General features: G+C 47.6%; 2 protein-coding genes across 2 annotated transcripts; both read left to right on the top strand.

The window, feature by feature from the left end:
• Nucleotides 1-89: 89 nt before the first annotated feature.
• HARS (histidyl-tRNA synthetase) lies at nt 90-13,616 on the top strand. Its single transcript, XM_029216441.1, has 13 exons — nt 90-248; nt 528-617; nt 5,660-5,779; nt 7,971-8,066; nt 8,707-8,832; nt 9,463-9,570; nt 9,722-9,820; nt 10,050-10,143; nt 10,369-10,496; nt 10,589-10,831; nt 12,077-12,193; nt 12,394-12,540; nt 12,923-13,616. The coding sequence occupies exons 1-13, from the start codon at nt 159-161 to the stop codon at nt 12,992-12,994; spliced, it is 1,530 nt and encodes a 509-aa protein (XP_029072274.1). The 5' UTR covers nt 90-158; the 3' UTR covers nt 12,995-13,616.
• Nucleotides 13,617-13,771: 155 nt separating this feature from the next.
• DND1 (DND microRNA-mediated repression inhibitor 1) lies at nt 13,772-16,259 on the top strand. Its single transcript, XM_029216443.1, is given in 5 exon segments — nt 13,772-13,973; nt 14,077-14,194; nt 14,577-15,038; nt 15,718-16,107; nt 16,110-16,259. Coding segments are annotated over 5 exon segments (1,062 nt in total). The 5' UTR covers nt 13,772-13,949; the 3' UTR covers nt 16,178-16,259.
• Nucleotides 16,260-16,311: the final 52 nt, after the last annotated feature.

Genomic DNA, 16,311 nt, shown 5'->3' with positions numbered 1-16,311 from the left:
GTTCCCGCACTTCCGGTAGGAGCCGGAAGTGATTGTTGTACTGAGTGGTGGCTTTCTAGGCGTGCGGGCCCTCGACTCGATAGCCGGAAGTCATCCGAGCTGAAGCTGTGGCCCACACAACCTATCTAGACAGTAGTCAGCTCCAGTTGGCAGCCAGTATGGCAGATCGTGCGACGCTGGAGGATCTGGTGCGACTTCAGGGAGAGCGCGTGCGGGCCCTTAAGCAGCAGAAGGCCAGCGCCGAGCAGGTACGACCCAGGAGGCAGGAGAGGGGACAAAGGAAGGCCTGGGAGAACAGAGCGGGGAGTGGTCTGCACAGAGGATGGGGATGTGGAAGAAAGGACTGGACTTGTAGGTAGGAGGACGGGCTGGGTGGGGAGGTAGCTGCGGTAGGACCCGAGAGAAGCAGAGCTAGGCTTGGGAGAGAGATATGCCCCACATCCTGCTGAAGGAGGGATACTGAATGAATGACGGAAGAGGGAGGGGGTGGCAGATGTGGTAGCCCAGCGCCTACTTTTCCTCCACAGATCGAGGAGGAGGTGGCAAAACTACTGAAACTGAAGGCACAGCTGGGCCCTGATGAAGGGAAACAGAAGTTTGTGCTCAAAACCCCCAAGGTAAATATTCCTTTAGGGAGCCTCTGAGACGGTCCCTAATTTCACTCACAAGGACGCATATATGCCTGCTTCTCTGAATCAGGTCATTGAGGAGGATCTGAAATCCTGCAGAGGAAACAACAGTTGGTTGTAGGCACCAGGCTGGATTGGACTCTGAGTCATTCTGGGATGGCAAAGTGATGGCAGAAGCTAGGCCAACTGGGTGCTTAGGGGAGTCTACCTGCTACTGCTACTCCTTCTTTCATTCAGTAAATATTTACTGAGTGCTTACTGTGTGCCTAGCACTGTACAAAGCAGTGAGTGTACCATGGTGAACAATACAGCCTGCCCTCAGGGAGCTTACATTCTACTGAAGGAAACACTTAGGAGAAATAATCCCACACATGGATATGTAACTACAAATTGTGTTAAGTGATGTAAAGAAGTAAAAAGGATGCTCTGAGAAAAATAAGGGAGAACTGGGAAGTCTGAAGAAGTGATAGACTAGCTGACCTAATAGATGAGTGGAAGACAGCCGGGTGAAGAGTGTGAGGAAGATAAGTCCAGGTAGGGTATGGAAATCCTGAAGTGAGAAAGAACCTTGGTAGTTTCCAGGAACTATAAAAAGACCTTTATGACTAGAACCAAATAGAGAAGGAGAGTAGAATGGAATGAAGTTGGAGATTCCTAGCTCAACCACCATGATTTCAGTTCAGATGCCTCTTTCTGTAAGTTCTATAAACTGAACTATTTACCTATCATCTGGGTTCCCTTGGCACTTCATAAGTATCTCTGTTATTGCATTTATTGCTGACTTTTCATTATTCACATGGTTTATTTAACCTGAGAGTCTGGGACTAAATAGGTATTCGATGAATGTATGTGAAATTTAATTCCAAAGTAGAGGGGAGATGATCTGTCTTCTTTATGTTGAGATGTTACCGTTTAAGAGTAATTCTTTGGGCTCCTAAAATCATTGAGCTATTCCTTTCTACATATAACTCATTTCAAAGGTTAAAGAGGGGCTTCCCTGGTGGCTCAGTGGTTGAGAGTCCGCCTGCTGATGCAGGGGACACGGGTTCATGCCCTGGTCTGGGAAGATCCCACATGCCGCGGAGCGGCTGGGCCCATGAGCCATGGCCGCTGAGCCTGCGTGTCCGGAGCCTGTGCTCCACAACGGGAGAGGCCACAACAGTAAGAGGCCCGCGTACTGCAAAAAAAAAAAAAAAGTTAAAGAGATGGTGTAAAACCCCAAGGCAGTGACCATCAATAGTTATTCAAACTACTGGGTGAAAAGATTAATGGGGATTTATGATAGATCAGGCTGACCTCAGCTAAACCCAATGATCAATCTTAGCATCACTAAAAGTAGGACAACCAGACATTATATTCCTCTTGATGTGATGCAATAAGAAGTACACAGCACCACCTATGAAGTATTCTTGCCAAGAAGAATTGTACCTGAATCTAATCAGTCTTCAGACTTAACTACCAGTTTACCTAACTACCAGTTTACTGGAAATATGGGAAATGGAGGAACATGTTAAATGACCACATTGAATATACAGTTAACCAAATCTAGAATGAGAAAAATTCTTTCAGAAAAATGACTCAGTTTCCTCAACAAATAAAGGACATTTTTTTTTAAAAAAGGAAAGGAAACTGTTGCAGATTAAATAGACATGAGACATATCAACCAAGTACAAGTTATGAACTTATTAAGAATCTGATTCAAACAGTCAACCATAAAAAGATATTATTGTGGCAGTTGGGGGTAATTAAACATGGCTTGGGCACTAGGTAAAGGGCTGCTGTTAAGTTGTATTGGTTGTAAAGAAGGTATTGTAGTGTTTTGTTTTTTAATCCTTATATGTTAGACAATTATACTGAAATATTTATGGATGAAAGTGTATGATATCTGGGATTACCTTAAAATACTGCAGGAAAAAAAATATTGGGGCTTAGATAAAATAAGAATAGCAGATGTTGATAGTTGTTGAAGGTAGGTAATAAACACAGGGTGGGGTGGTCCAGTGTTCTATTCTCTATAATGTGTGTTGGAAATTTTCCATAATTTAATGTTAAAAGAAAATGAGATACAGCAGAAACTAACACAACACTGTAAAGCAATTATACTCCAATAAAGATGTTTTAAAAAAAAACAAGAAAATGAGAATATACTGGAGAGTTAATATCCACTTAGTTTGTTGAAATACATTTCTTGACATGTGATTCATAATTAACAGAAAACTCAGTATTATGGGGAAAGGACTTTTTCAAGGGACCTTCCTGGTCAAAATTATTTTCATAATGTTATTTGCCTTTTTCACTTCGTTTGCGATGAAGGTGCAAAAGCAGTGGTGTGTAGAACTGCTGGTGTCTTAGCACAAATTAAGATGTTGGCACTGAGCTGTACTAATAACCATTATGTTCTTTACTTTCGTGAACTCACAGTAAAAAAAAAGATTCAGTTTCACTTAAGAATGTCCTTGATAAAACAGTAAAAATTATTAATTTTATTGAATATCAACCCTTGAGTACACTGTTTTTTAATATTCTGTATGATGAAATGGAAAGCACAGATAAAGCACTTCTGCTGCATTCCAAAGTAGGAAAAATGCTGTGCCATGTGTGAACTGTAGGCTGAACTAGCTACTTTTTTCATGGAAAACCTTTTTTATTTGAAAGAAAAACTGAAAGATAAACTATTGTGTTAAAGATTTGGATATTTGGCAGACATTTTCACAAAACCGAACAAAGTGAGCCTTGTCACCTCAAGGAAAACATTCAACAGTATTTGTTGCCAGTGGTAAAATTCAAGTGTTCAAGTCAATGTTAGAACTTGTGTTTTCCACCATGAGCTTGACAGGTTCTCAATACTTGAAGACTTTCCTGATGAGATCTATGGTGACATGAACAAATACGGTTTTTTGATATTGTATAATGAGGCATATCAACATTTGGAAGATCTGTGTAACTGTTATCAAATAACAAATATTTTCTAAATGACCAATGTATGATGTTATAAAATTGTGCCTGCGTAGAATATCCAAAGTACAAGATTGAGTAACAGATATTTTTTAAATTGTACTAAAATATACATAACATAAAACTTGCCATTTCAACCATTTTTAGGTGTACAGTTCAGTGGCATTAAGTACATTCATATTGCTGTGCAACCATAACCACTATTCATCCCCCATAACTTTTTCATCATACCAAACTGAAATTCTTTACCCATTAAACAGTAACACCCCATTCTACCCTCCGTTCAGCCCCTGGTAACCATCGTTCTACTTTCTGTCTCTGTGAATTCTGGGTACCTTATAATAGATTTTAATGTAACAATGTGAAAAGTTCATTGATGTACTTTCAGATTCCACATTGCAAACCAATCCTTAAGAAGCTCTCCCTCTGGATTTTGGTGTAGTTTAAGAAGAATATCTACAATTAGCTGAAAAGTTTATTAAAAATATTCCTCCTTTTACAATTACACATCTCTGTAAGGCTAGATTTTCTTTATATATTCAACCAGAACAACATATCACAACAGAATTGAATGCAAAAAGCATATATGAAAATTCAGCTGTCTTCTATTAACCCAGGCATTAAAGAGTTGCAAAAATGTAAATCAGTGCCACTCTTCTCACCAGATGTTTTTGTTTTGGAAAGTAGTTACATTTTTCCTAAAACGTTATTTATGTTAACATGTAGTGGATTTTCTTTTTGTTAAGTGAATTAATATTTTTAAATGTTTGCAGTTTTAATTTATAATACGATAAATATTGATAGGTATAATCCACCTTGGGGTCCTTAGTAAATAGTAAGAGTGTAAAGGGGTCCTGAGACCAAAGAGGTCCTACTTGTGAGTAGCATATAAAAGCCCATACTAGAAGCTCTGACCTGGAAGAACAGAGTTCTAGTACCGACTGCCAGGAACCAGCTGAATGGCCTTAAGTAATGACTTAACTTCTCAACACATTCAAATTCATTAACTTAGCCCTTGTCATAGGGCTATCAGAAAAAAATTAAAGAAAAAAATAGTGGAGACTTCCCTGGTGGCGCAGTGGTTAAGAATCCGCCTGCCAAAGCAGGGGACACGGGTTTGAGCCCTGGTCTAGGAAGATCCTACATGCTGCGGAGCAACTAAGCCTGCATGCCACAACTACTGAGGCTGTGCTCTAGAGCCCGCAAGCCACAACTACTGAGCCCACGTGCTACAAATACTGAAGCCCACGCACCTAGAGCCCGTGCTCTACAACAAGAGAAGCCACCACAATGAGAAGCCGGCGCACCGCAACGAAGAGTAGCCCCTGCTCGCCACAACTAGAGAAAGCCCGCGCGCAGCAACGGAGACCCAATGCAGCCAAAAATAAATAAATTTTAAAAAAAAAGAAAAGAGGGCTTCCCTGGTGGCGCAGTGGTTGAGAGTCCGCCTGCCGATGCAGGGGACACGGGTTCGTGCCCCGGTCCGGGAAGATCCCACATGCTGCGGAGCGGCTGGGCCCGTGAGCCATGGCCGCTGAACCTGCACGTCTGGAGCCTGTGCTCCACAACGGGAGAGGCCACGACAGTGAGAGGCCCACGTACCGCCAAAAAAAAAAAAAAAAAGAAAGAAAGAAAAAATAGTATTTATTAGGATTTCCTTTTAAGGTATGTTGGGAGAGAATGTTACTTGTAAAATTTGGAATTCGATTCATTAAGCCAGTTTGAGTTGGTTATATGCCTGTCATCAGGTAGATGTTTTCTATTAGGCAGGGGAATGTTCTGTTTCCCAGAAAATGAGTTTAGGAAAATTTCTCAGAGAACAGAGTTCCAAGAATTCTAGAAGATAGAACCAAGCTAAAAAGGGGTTGGAATTTAGAAGGGTGAGAGCAAATGGGTGTGGTAATTAATAGGGAATTGTTTGTACTTGTTTTACAGCTCAGTGACCTGTAGGAAAACCTAAGTTTGGGGCAGGTTTTCATTCGCCATCATTGAAGTCATGCTTTTATATTTCTAGACCTTACTGTTCTTTGTTTTTAAACCCCATCCCTGGTTCTCTGGCTGATTTTGACTCCAAGGGCACAAGAGACTACAGTCCGCGGCAGATGGCAGTTCGGGAGAAGGTGTTTGACGTAATCATCAGCTGTTTCAAGCGCCACGGTGCAGAAGTAATTGATACACCTGTGTTTGAACTAAAGGTGAGGGGTGGATGAGGAGAAATCGCCTGGTGGAATAGTGGGTTTACAAACAACAAAGAGGATGGCAAGAGAGTGAGGCCCAAAGGTCTCTCTTGTTGCAGACAAAGGTTGGCATTTTCTCCATGAGAAGGGGGACAGGACTGGCATAGAGAAAGAGGCCCTGCTTTTTATTTACCTTGGTTGTGGCCGGCAGCATCCAAAAAGAGAGCCCTTCTCAGGGGTGGAAGTTGTTACGGCTCCTGGCTACATTGAATTCCATGGCACCTGTACTTGAGATGTTTCCTAGATACATGTAAATCGAACATATAAAGGATAAATATGCAACCAGTCTCCTATTGATGGACCCTGAGGTTGTTTCTAGTTCTTTGCTATTAAAAAACAGTTCTTTGCATCCCTCCCTGCTTAAAACCCAGTAACTCCCAATGCATTTATAATAAAATCCAAACTCTTTACTCAGGCTTACAAGGCCCTACATGATGTGGCAACTGCCTACATTTCCCACCTCATCTCATGCGTTTCTTCCCCTTGCCCACTGTGCTACCATGGCCTTTTTCTATTCCTGGAACATACTAAATATGTTTCTATCTTCGAGCCTTTGTTCTTGCTCTTCCCTCTTGCTGAACTTCCTTTTTCTCTAGCTCTCTGCATGACTTTAATTCCAGAGTAAATTAGACATAACAGATTTTAATTTCAGATTTCAACTAAAATGCCATTCCTCAAATACTCCTCTCCAACTGCCTTGTCTAAAGCAGCCCTTGTCTATCACATTGACCTATTTTATTTCTGTTAAAGAAGCTATCACTATCAAAAGTTATGTTAATTTGTTCCCTTGCATTAATGTACTGCCTGTCTCTTTTCATTACTATAGAAGATCCACGAGGGCATGGACTGCCTTTGTTCACTGATGTATACACAGGGCTTAGAACAATGTCTGGTACTAGTGGGCATTTATCTGCAGGGTAAATTCACAGAAGTAGAATTTCTGGGTCAAATGGTTGTACTCATTCCTATTTCTACCAACTGTATTAGTTTGCTAGTGTTCCCATATCAAAATACCATAGACTGGGTGTCTTAAAGAACAGAAATTTATTGTCTGGAGGCTAGAAGTCCAAGATAAGCTGTCAGCAGGGTTGGTTTCTTCTGAGGGTCATGAGGGAAGGATCTGCTTATGGCCTCTCTCACTGGCTTTTAGATGGTGTCTTTTCCCTATGTCTTCACATCATCTTCCCTCCTCTGTGTCCAAATTTCCTCTTTTTATAAGGACATGAGTTATATTGGATTAAGACTCATCCTAATGACCTCATTTTACCTTAATTACTTCTTTAAAGACCCTGTCTCCGAGTAGAGTCACAATCTGAGGTTATGGGGGCCAGGTGGGTGCAGGGAATAGGGCTTCAATATATGAATTTCGAGGGGACACAATTCAGGCCATAATACCAATCACTGTATTCTCTGGCCATAACACCAACCATTGTATGAGTATTTCTATTTTCTACACACTGGGAATTTTCAGGTTTTTTGAATTTTGCCAGTCTGGTAGTGAAATATGTTATCTTGTTGAAGACATCACAGGGCAAGGACTCTCAGTTTTGGCTTTTGACAGTGTTCAAATCTCAGGCCGTCATAAAAACATTTACCTTCGTTGATCTAATGACCCACTCCTAGGCATTTATACTCCAAAAAAATATTCAAAACAAAAAACTGTGTACCCAAATATATTTATTGAAATGCTATGGAATTTTTTTTCAATTGGAATAACCTAAACATCTATCAGTGTAACACTAGGAAGGAAGGAAATAGCTTCTTCTCACTAGAATATTATGCAGCTTTTTTTTTTTTTTGGCCATGCCGCACAGCTTGCGGGATCATAGTTCCCCAACCGGGGATTGAACCCAGGCCCTCGGCAGTGAGCGCGCAGTCCTAACCACTAGACCGCCAGGGAACTCCCAATGCAGCTTTTAAAAATAATACTTCAGCTCTGTCACAAAATGGAAATGTGATAAACAGAAAACCAAATTGCTATTTCCTTGATTATAACTACATCAAATAAGGAAACATTGGGAGAGAGAACAGAGGAAATGTAGATAAGTTGAAATCAGTCATAGTTAGAATGGTGGGTTTTTGTTTTTAAAAATTCCTTTCAAATTGTTATATTTATCATTATGGTCACATTTCTTTATGTTTTCTCCAGGAAACACTGACTGGAAAGTATGGGGAAGACTCTAAGCTTATCTATGACCTGAAGGACCAAGGTGGGGAGCTGCTGTCTCTTCGCTATGACCTCACTGTATCTTTTTAAACTTTGGATGCATTGGCCCTTACTGGGCTGGGGCTTTTTCTAGCCTCAGGTTTGGGGGCAGCTAGACATAGGTGGGATCAAATATAATGCATCTTGCAGTCAGGGAAGTTATTTCTCTAAACCAGGAGCTGGGCTTTGGCTAAACAGAGCATAGCTAGCCTTTGAAGGCTTCTGAATCCTGAGTGAGACCTCAGCTTTATGTCAGGGTCCAGTTCTGACTCTGCCAACAATCCCCTGGATTCAGAATATGTCTCCCTTGCCCTGGCTGGTGGACAGAGTTCTCCCTAATTGACCAACAGCACGTTTCCTTTATCTCCAAGCTATGTCAGAGAATCATCTGCTTAGAGATCCCTACTTGGGGCCCTTTTTCTGCTCCCTGGCCAATCTGCCCACCCCCATGCTGTGCTCAGCATGGCCCAAAAAGAAAAGAGCCTTAATATTTTATGAGACTTCAGCTGCCCTGTATGGTAACAAAGTTGATTCTTGCTGATGTTCAGAAATGCTGTTAATCTTACAGATGGTGGTTTTACCCACACAGGGTGCGGTTAGACCCCAGCTTCTGTTGGTGATGATAATCAACTTCCAGACTCTGAAAGGTGGGGCTTTCCCCTTAACTCTTTGTCATCAGGTTCCTTTTGCTCGGTATTTGGCAATGAATAAACTGACCAACGTTAAACGCTACCACATAGCAAAAGTGTATCGGCGGGATAACCCAGCCATGACCCGAGGCCGATATCGGGAATTCTACCAGTGTGTGAGTATGGGGGCAGGATGGGTAAGGAGGCCCTCCCTTGAGCCAGTAGAATCTATTGAGTACTTATGGTGTCCTGAAAAATCTAGATGCCCCAGATAATGCTAACCCTAAGATTTCTTTAGTATTTTCATATACAGGACAGGGATTATGCTCCTCATTTTATCTGAGGAAACTTGAGGCTCAGCAAGATGAAGAGATCATAGGGATAAGAAAGGCAAAGTTAGGACTAGAACTCTTGGTCCAGTGCTTTTTATATTAAACCACAGTGATAGGATCAGAGCAAAGGATGAGGAAACTGGATTTGAGGTACTGTCGCACAGACTGGTGGCACAGCTTCTGAATGAATAAAGGACTAAGGCCGTATAATTGCTCCTGCAACAGTGGAAGGAAATAAGGAAAAATAGATGAGTGAGATAATGAAGGAATAGCCCTGTGGATGGGAAGAAAACCAGGACTGGTAAGAGACCCAGGAATACTGGGGTTTTGCTCTGGGCTGACAGTCAGACAGAGAATGAAGAATGTGGTCTGCGCATGAGTGCAAAGAGGCCTCCTTCATAGAAAGCAGAGCTCCCAGGAGTCCTCCCTCAAGGTTAAACCCCTGAGGACCTCTAGCTAGCCCTCTCCTTACAGGATTTTGACATTGCTGGGCAATTTGACCCCATGATTCCTGATGCAGAGTGCCTGAAGATAATGTGTGAGATCCTGAGTTCACTCCAGATAGGCGACTTCCTGGTCAAGGTCAGAGCTGAATGGGGCTGGGAGGGCAAAGCTGGGCCTGGCCTCTCACAGGAGAAGGTCCTTGTGCAGAGGAACCAGTAGCCTAAGTGTCCAAGGCTATCGAGGGTCATGTAAGGAGATCCTCTTCTCACTATGCCTTGGGTCGCTGCAGGTGAATGATCGGCGCATCCTAGATGGGACGTTTGCCGTCTGTGGTGTTCCTGACAGCAAGTTCCGCACCATCTGCTCCTCAGTGGACAAGCTGGACAAGGTAATGACCCAAACACCTGACTCTTCTTTTCCCAGATCCCACCCTGCCCTGAGAAATGGAAAAGATTAGGAGAGAGAGGGCCCTGCTTCTATGCCCACAGAGGAAGATTAGCCCCAGGATATAGGTTGACGGGCAGCTTCTGCTTAAGACCACACCCGGAGAAGGGCTCACACTTGCTCTGCACTGGGGAAGCTGCCCAGGGTTCCCTGACTGGTATCTGTCTGCTCAGGTGTCCTGGGAGGAAGTAAAGAGTGAGATGGTGGGAGAGAAGGGCCTGGCACCTGAGGTGGCTGACCGCATTGGGGACTACGTCCAGCAGCATGGTGAGAAACAAACCCTGCCTCCCCGGCAGCCATCCCACTGCCCTCAAGCGAAAGCCAAACTCCTCCGTGTGTGTGCGTGTGTGTGCGCGCACGCGCACTGGAGACAGAGGGAAAGGGAATGCATGTGTGTGTATGCACACATGCATACATGTGTAATCCAGAGGAAAAGGTAAAGCCCTTATCTTTTTCTTCTTGTCAGTCTGGCTCACAAATCTGTCTCCCCAGGTGGGGTATCCCTGGTGGAACAGCTGCTCCAGGATCCTAAATTGTCCCAAAACAAGCAGGCCTTGGAGGGCCTGGGAGACCTGAAGCTGCTCTTTGAGTATCTGACCTTGTTTGGCATTGCTGACAAGGTGAGTCAGGTTGGGATGGGAGCCTTAGCTGAGCTCCGGGGCTGGAGGCCTTTGATCCTCATCTGCTGCTGACCATGTTCTTATCCCTCCAGATCTCCTTCGACCTGAGCCTGGCTCGAGGGCTGGACTACTATACCGGGGTGATCTTTGAGGCGGTGCTGCTACAGCCCCCAGCCCAGGCAGGGGAAGAGCCCCTGGGTGTGGGCAGTGTGGCGGCTGGAGGGCGCTATGATGGGCTGGTGGGCATGTTTGATCCCAAAGGGCGCAAGGTGCCATGCGTGGGGCTCAGCATTGGGGTAGAGCGGATCTTCTCCATTGTGGAGCAGAGGCTGGAGGTAGGTCTTGGGGCTGGGTGGAAGACATTCTGGGCAGATGGTGGCACCTGAGCTATCTTCTTTGATCTCTAAGGGGGCAATTAGTACTGCATTGGGCAAGTTGCATCTTTGCAAAGAAATGGAGAGAAGACTGTTGCTGTCCTTCAGACTTCCACCCCATTATAGGCCAGCTTGACGGATCTTTGATCATTCTTTCTTCACAAAATCCTTTGCTCCCTACTTCCTTCAGAGCTGTCAGGAATCTAGGCCAGTATATCCAAAGACCTGGATCTTCCTCATAATACAGAACACTTAATACTTTACTACTCTGTGCTAGGCACTGTGCTTAGTGCTTTTCACGCATTGTCTAATAAAACTCTTAAACAGCCCTCTGAGGGTAGCTACTTTCATTATTTACATTTCTCAGGCAAGGGAACTGAAGATTATAGATCAAATAATTTGCCCGAGGTTTAAGTGGCAGAGTCAGAATTCGGATGCAGGCAGTCCAACTCCAAAGTCTTGCTCCCAACCACTCTGCGATATTGCCTCTAAGTGGGAAGCGTGTATCTGAGGCTGTGGGATCCCTCAGATGGCTATCCTGACTCTCTAGCACCTAGAGTAACATGAAGGAAGCCCTTCTTGGCCTCAAGCCCACCTTTGTTGCTACTGCTCTTAAGTGGCTGGTTGCCTTTCATCCCTCGGGTAATGCTCTGGCAGTAACCTTCCCACTGCTCCCACCCTTTTCTCTAGAGTGGAACCCACTGGTGTTTTCCAATTGAGGTCACAGTTCCAGTAGGCATCTTATGTTGTAAGAACAATGGGAATAGTTTTCCAGAAAAAGAGACAGCAGCAGCATTCTTTCTCCCCTCCATCCACACCCCCACCCAAGTCGTGCCCTATGGCTGACGCATAAGAGACACAGTCTCCTTGTGGGAACTAGGACTGCCAGGGGTGACTGGACTGCCTGGGTGAGCTCAGAGTATCACTTATGATGCGTAAGGTTCTAGATGGAGATAAGCTTGAAGTTACTGTACATAAGCTACCTTTGCCCTCCATTATTAATTCTGGCAAGTCATATGTACAAGCCAGTCAGTTCATTTCTTATTCTTCTAAGAGCTACTTTTTGCCCAATTGCTAGATGAGAAGACTAGCCTGCCCTGGTGGAGTTGGGCCTGGTCTCAGACTCCTGACAAGAGCCTGCTCTGTCTGCTCTTTGAAGGTGTTGTAAAGGGTAGCCCAGTTCTTTCTTAACTGCTTCTTCCCTAGGCCTTGAAGGAGAAGGTACGGACCACAGAAACACAGGTGCTTGTGGCATCTGCACAGAAGAAGCTGCTGGAGGAGAGACTGAAGCTCATCTCAGAGTTATGGGATGCTGGGATCAAGGTAGAGGAGGCAAGCCCCAGGGTGGCAGCAAATTTGGGAGTGCTGGACACAAACGAAATAAAAGCTTATCCAGAGTGGCCCTGCCATTACTGTGGCTTCTTGGGGTGAAGGTCAGAGAAAGGTGCCAACTTGGGCCCCAAGGAGATTGTCCCAGAGGACTGCAGAAGACAGCCTTCATCTCCTTCCCTGGTCCCCTGCAGGCAGAGCTGCTCTACAAGAAGAACCCCAAGTTACTGAACCAGCTGCAGTACTGTGAGGAGGCAGGCATCCCACTGGTGGCCATCATTGGTGAGCAAGAGCTCAAGGACGGGGTCATCAAGCTCCGCTCGGTGGCCAGCAGGGAAGAGGTAAGTAGGTGGACAGGAAGGCTGAGGGATGGGGAATGTATGCCATTTCGGCAGACCAAGGCCGAAAGTTACTGTACATAAGCTAGACCAAGGCCAAGGCCCATTCAAAACCTAAGCAAAAGCCTGGCATTCATATTAACGCCCAGTCCTAAAGGACTTAAGGGGGTAATATGTTACTGTGGTCATGGTAGGGTAAAATCTCCATCCCCACACATACCCTGTGTCTCTCCACGTCCCCCAAGAAGCGCTGTCTCCCCTGAGGTGTTTGATTGGGTTCCTGCGCCCAGCTGAGCCAGGCCTGATGACTAGAGGAAGGCATGGGTGCTCAGAGAGCAGTGGAACACAAGATGCTCATACCACCTTGTTCCTCCATCCTGGCCAGGTGGACGTCCGAAGAGAAGACCTCGTGGAGGAAATCAGAAGGAAAACAAGCCAGCCCCTTTGCATCTGCTGAGTTGAACTATCAGAGGAAAGTGGGACTGGCACTATTTAAGGCTAAGACAAAACTCTGCATATGTACTTCAGCAGCTTTGCACGTTTCCTTCCCAACAGGAAGACCTGAAGAGTGGTCAGAACAGAGACTTTTTTATTTTTATTTTATTTTATTTTATTTTGCGGCACGCGGGCCTCTCACTGTTGTGGCCTCTCCCGTTGCGGCGGAGCACAGGCTCCGGACGCGCAGGCTCAACTGCCATGGCTCACGGGCCCAGCCTCTCCGCGGCATGTGGGATCTTCCCGGACCAGGGCACAAACCCGTGTCCCCTGCATCGGCAGGCGGACTCTCAACCACTGCGCCACGAGGGAAGCCCACTTTTTTATTTTTATTATGATTATTTTATTGGTAATCACTGGCAAAAATGGCCACCCAAAAATGGGTGGGCCACGGGGAACTGGCCCAAGATGGTCTCCTCGGCAGGGCCCTACAACCAGGTGGAGGGAACGCTTCCCAAAACCAGCCGCCGCGGAAGGTCCAATAAAATGCCTCAACCACTGGAGCCTGCCTGTGTCACTACTGCCTAGCCCTGCCTTCCCTGTTAGAGCCGGGGCCTCCCACTGCGACCACTTCAGCGGTGGAAAATGGGGAGAGACACTTACAGTAGCTCCCACGGGCTATTCGGCAGGGGAAGGGCGCCCCTGACGTTTTCGCCTCCAGCCTCCATCCTGCAGGTTTGCGAGCCGTGTTTTAGGAGGTGGGGCTGCCCGCAGACCCACCCACTAGGGTCTCTAGCTTTCACCTGAGGGTCCGAGGTTCCCGTGGCGCACGTGCGGCGGATACCCCCACCCCCTTGGTGGGCGGGGTCGTGCTCAGAGCCAATGAGAGCTTTGGGGGTGGAGGAGTAGGGAAGCTTCCAGAGGGGCAGATTGGGAGGAGGTTATAAAGGGGGTACGAGCGAGCCAGTGGGAGAGCAATGCAGTCCAAGCGGGAGTGTGAGGTAAGTGTTTGCCTACCAGGGGGTCGGTGAGCCCTGGTCATAACAGGCGAGGTGGGGGTGGACGCGGCGACAAGGCATTCCAACCTGCCCTTTTCCCCCTCAGCTGTGGTGTGAGAGGGTGAATCCAGAGAACAAGGCGGCGCTGGAGGCGTGGGTCAGGGAGACGGGCATCCGCCTGGTGCAGGTGAACGGGCAGAGGAAGTATGGCGGGCCACCCCCAGGTACGGTAGTCCCAGCCCTACGCCTACGGGAGGGCTAAGGCAGCCTCGACGGCCACGAGCCGCCGCGTTCGGGGGAGGGAGGGGCCTACGCCGAGGCTCCACAGTCAGAAACTTTTAACTACCCCGTTACCCGCCCCCCCAGCTGATGAAACTCATTGTGGCTTCCCACCCACCCGCCCCCTCGAGGAAGGGAGCCAGTCTTAAGGTGCCAGCCCCGTTGGTAGCTCAGTCACCCAGTTACGCCAACGACCCGGGGCGTACGGGTGTTGTAACCATTTCACAGACGTTTGCACACATACTCCCTCCTGCGCTCGGTTCCTGGACCTCGACCCCGGAACCGTCCGGGCGGTTGACGGTGCCCCTCCCGACCCCCTTCCCCCAGGATGGGTGGGCAGCCCGCCGCCGGCCGGGTCAGAAGTGTTTATCGGGCGGCTGCCCCAGGATGTGTACGAGCACCAGCTGATCCCACTGTTCCAGCGCGTGGGCCGCCTCTACGAGTTCCGCCTGATGATGACCTTCAGCGGCCTGAACCGCGGCTTCGCTTACGCCCGCTACAGCTCGCGACGCGGCGCCCAGGCCGCCATCGCCACGCTGCACAACCACCCGCTGCGGCCGTCCTGCCCGCTGCTCGTGTGCCGCAGCACCGAGAAGTGCGAGCTGAGTGTGGACGGCTTGCCGCCGGGCCTGAGCCGCCAAGCGCTGCTGCTCGCGCTGCAGCCGCTGGGGCCCGGCCTGCAGGAGGCGCTGCTGCTGCCCAGCCCCGGGCCGGCGCCCGCGCAGATCGCACTGCTCAAGTTCAGCTCGCACCGCGCCGCGGCCATGGCCAAAAAGGCCCTGGTGGAAGGTAGGGGTGGAGACTGCGGGGGGCCGCTGGTTGGGGCTAAACGCGTTCTACCCGGCACTTTACTTCAACACGTCAGCGTAGATCAGCATAGCGGGTTAAAGTCGCGAGACCTTAGGGTCAAACACACTTGAGTTTGAGACAGACTATCTGACCTCACGTTTTTAAATTTCCACCGGTGCTACCAGCTACCACTCACCTAAACTTCACACTTCACATGCACTATCTCCTGACTTAACCCTCCACATTGCAGTGAAACATAGAACATTGTCCCTCTTTAGATAGGAGACTGTTTTAAGAAAAATTTACTTGCCCAAGGCAATCCAACTGAGCCTACCTTTTATCCACTGTAGAACCTGCTTCCTGAAGCTGAGAATTAAGCAGCATTTAGCACATTCTGTAGTTTTTGGCAAGTATTCATGGTAAAGGTTAGCTATTCTGATGGTTATGAGGTAGACAAAGCCTGCAATCAGCCAGTACTCCAAGGAAACTTAGAAGGTAGCAGTTATTGCACTCCCTTTGTAAGTAAACACAAAGAAGCCTAGAGAAGTTATTTAACTTGCCTGGTGTCACACCAGGAAATGGGGAGGCTACAAATTAAACAGGCTTGTGTGACTCCAGAGGACTCCGGTGCTTGGGCCCAGGGCTTAGACCCCGCCCTGTCTCTGCCTTTTTCCTGCAGGGCAGTCACACCTCTGTGGAGAACAGGTGGCCGTGGAGTGGCTTAAGCCAGACCTGAAGCAGCGACTCCGCCAGCAGCTCAAGTGTCCGTCTCTACAGTGCCTACAGCCAGAGGGCAGCCAAGTAGCCCTGGCCAGGGACAAGGGGCTGGAGTCCCAAGGGGCTCGGGCTGCCCTGCAGCTGCTATGCCAACGGATGAAGTTGGGCAGCCCACTGTTCCTCACCAAGTGTTTGGGCACAAGCTCTGCTGGCTGGCACCGATTCTGGTACCAGGTGGTGATCCCTGGGCATCCAGTGCCCTTCAGTGGCCTCATTTGGGTTGTGCTGGCCCCCAGTGGGCAGGATGGGCATGAGGTGGCCAAGGATGCTGTGTCTGCAAGGCTGCTGGAGGCACTGAGTCTGGGGCCAGCCTCCAGCGGTCTGCTGGGGCTGAGGCAGGAGGTACCATGGTTCAGCAGTGACCTAATCCTCTCCCCAGGCAGCCTGAATGAGTAGGCAGAGCCTGTGTCAGTCCCTGGCCCAGCAGGCCTGGGCAGCTGCTATCTGATCCCAAGAAGGGGAGGAGCATGGGCCCTGCCCTAGGCCTGACACAGCC

This window comes from Monodon monoceros, unplaced genomic scaffold (assembly GCF_005190385.1).
Source record: "Monodon monoceros isolate NGI ecotype Baffin Bay Population unplaced genomic scaffold, NGI_Narwhal_1 Super_Scaffold_12, whole genome shotgun sequence".
Lineage (NCBI taxonomy): Eukaryota > Metazoa > Chordata > Mammalia > Artiodactyla > Monodontidae > Monodon > Monodon monoceros.
This window is presented reverse-complemented; position numbering and strand designations above follow the sequence as displayed.

What these genes read in the sequence shown, in the direction of transcription:
- HARS (XM_029216441.1), top strand. Translation starts at nt 159, where the DNA reads ATGGCAGATCGTGCGACGCTGGAGGATCTGGTGCGACTTCAGGGAGAG. An exon ending in TAGGCGACTTCCTGGTCAAG is followed by an intron (nt 9,571 to 9,721) that starts GTCAGAGCTGAA and finishes GGGTCGCTGCAG; the next exon opens with GTGAATGATCGGCGCATCCT. An exon ending in CAGTGGACAAGCTGGACAAG is followed by an intron (nt 9,821 to 10,049) that starts GTAATGACCCAA and finishes CTGTCTGCTCAG; the next exon opens with GTGTCCTGGGAGGAAGTAAA.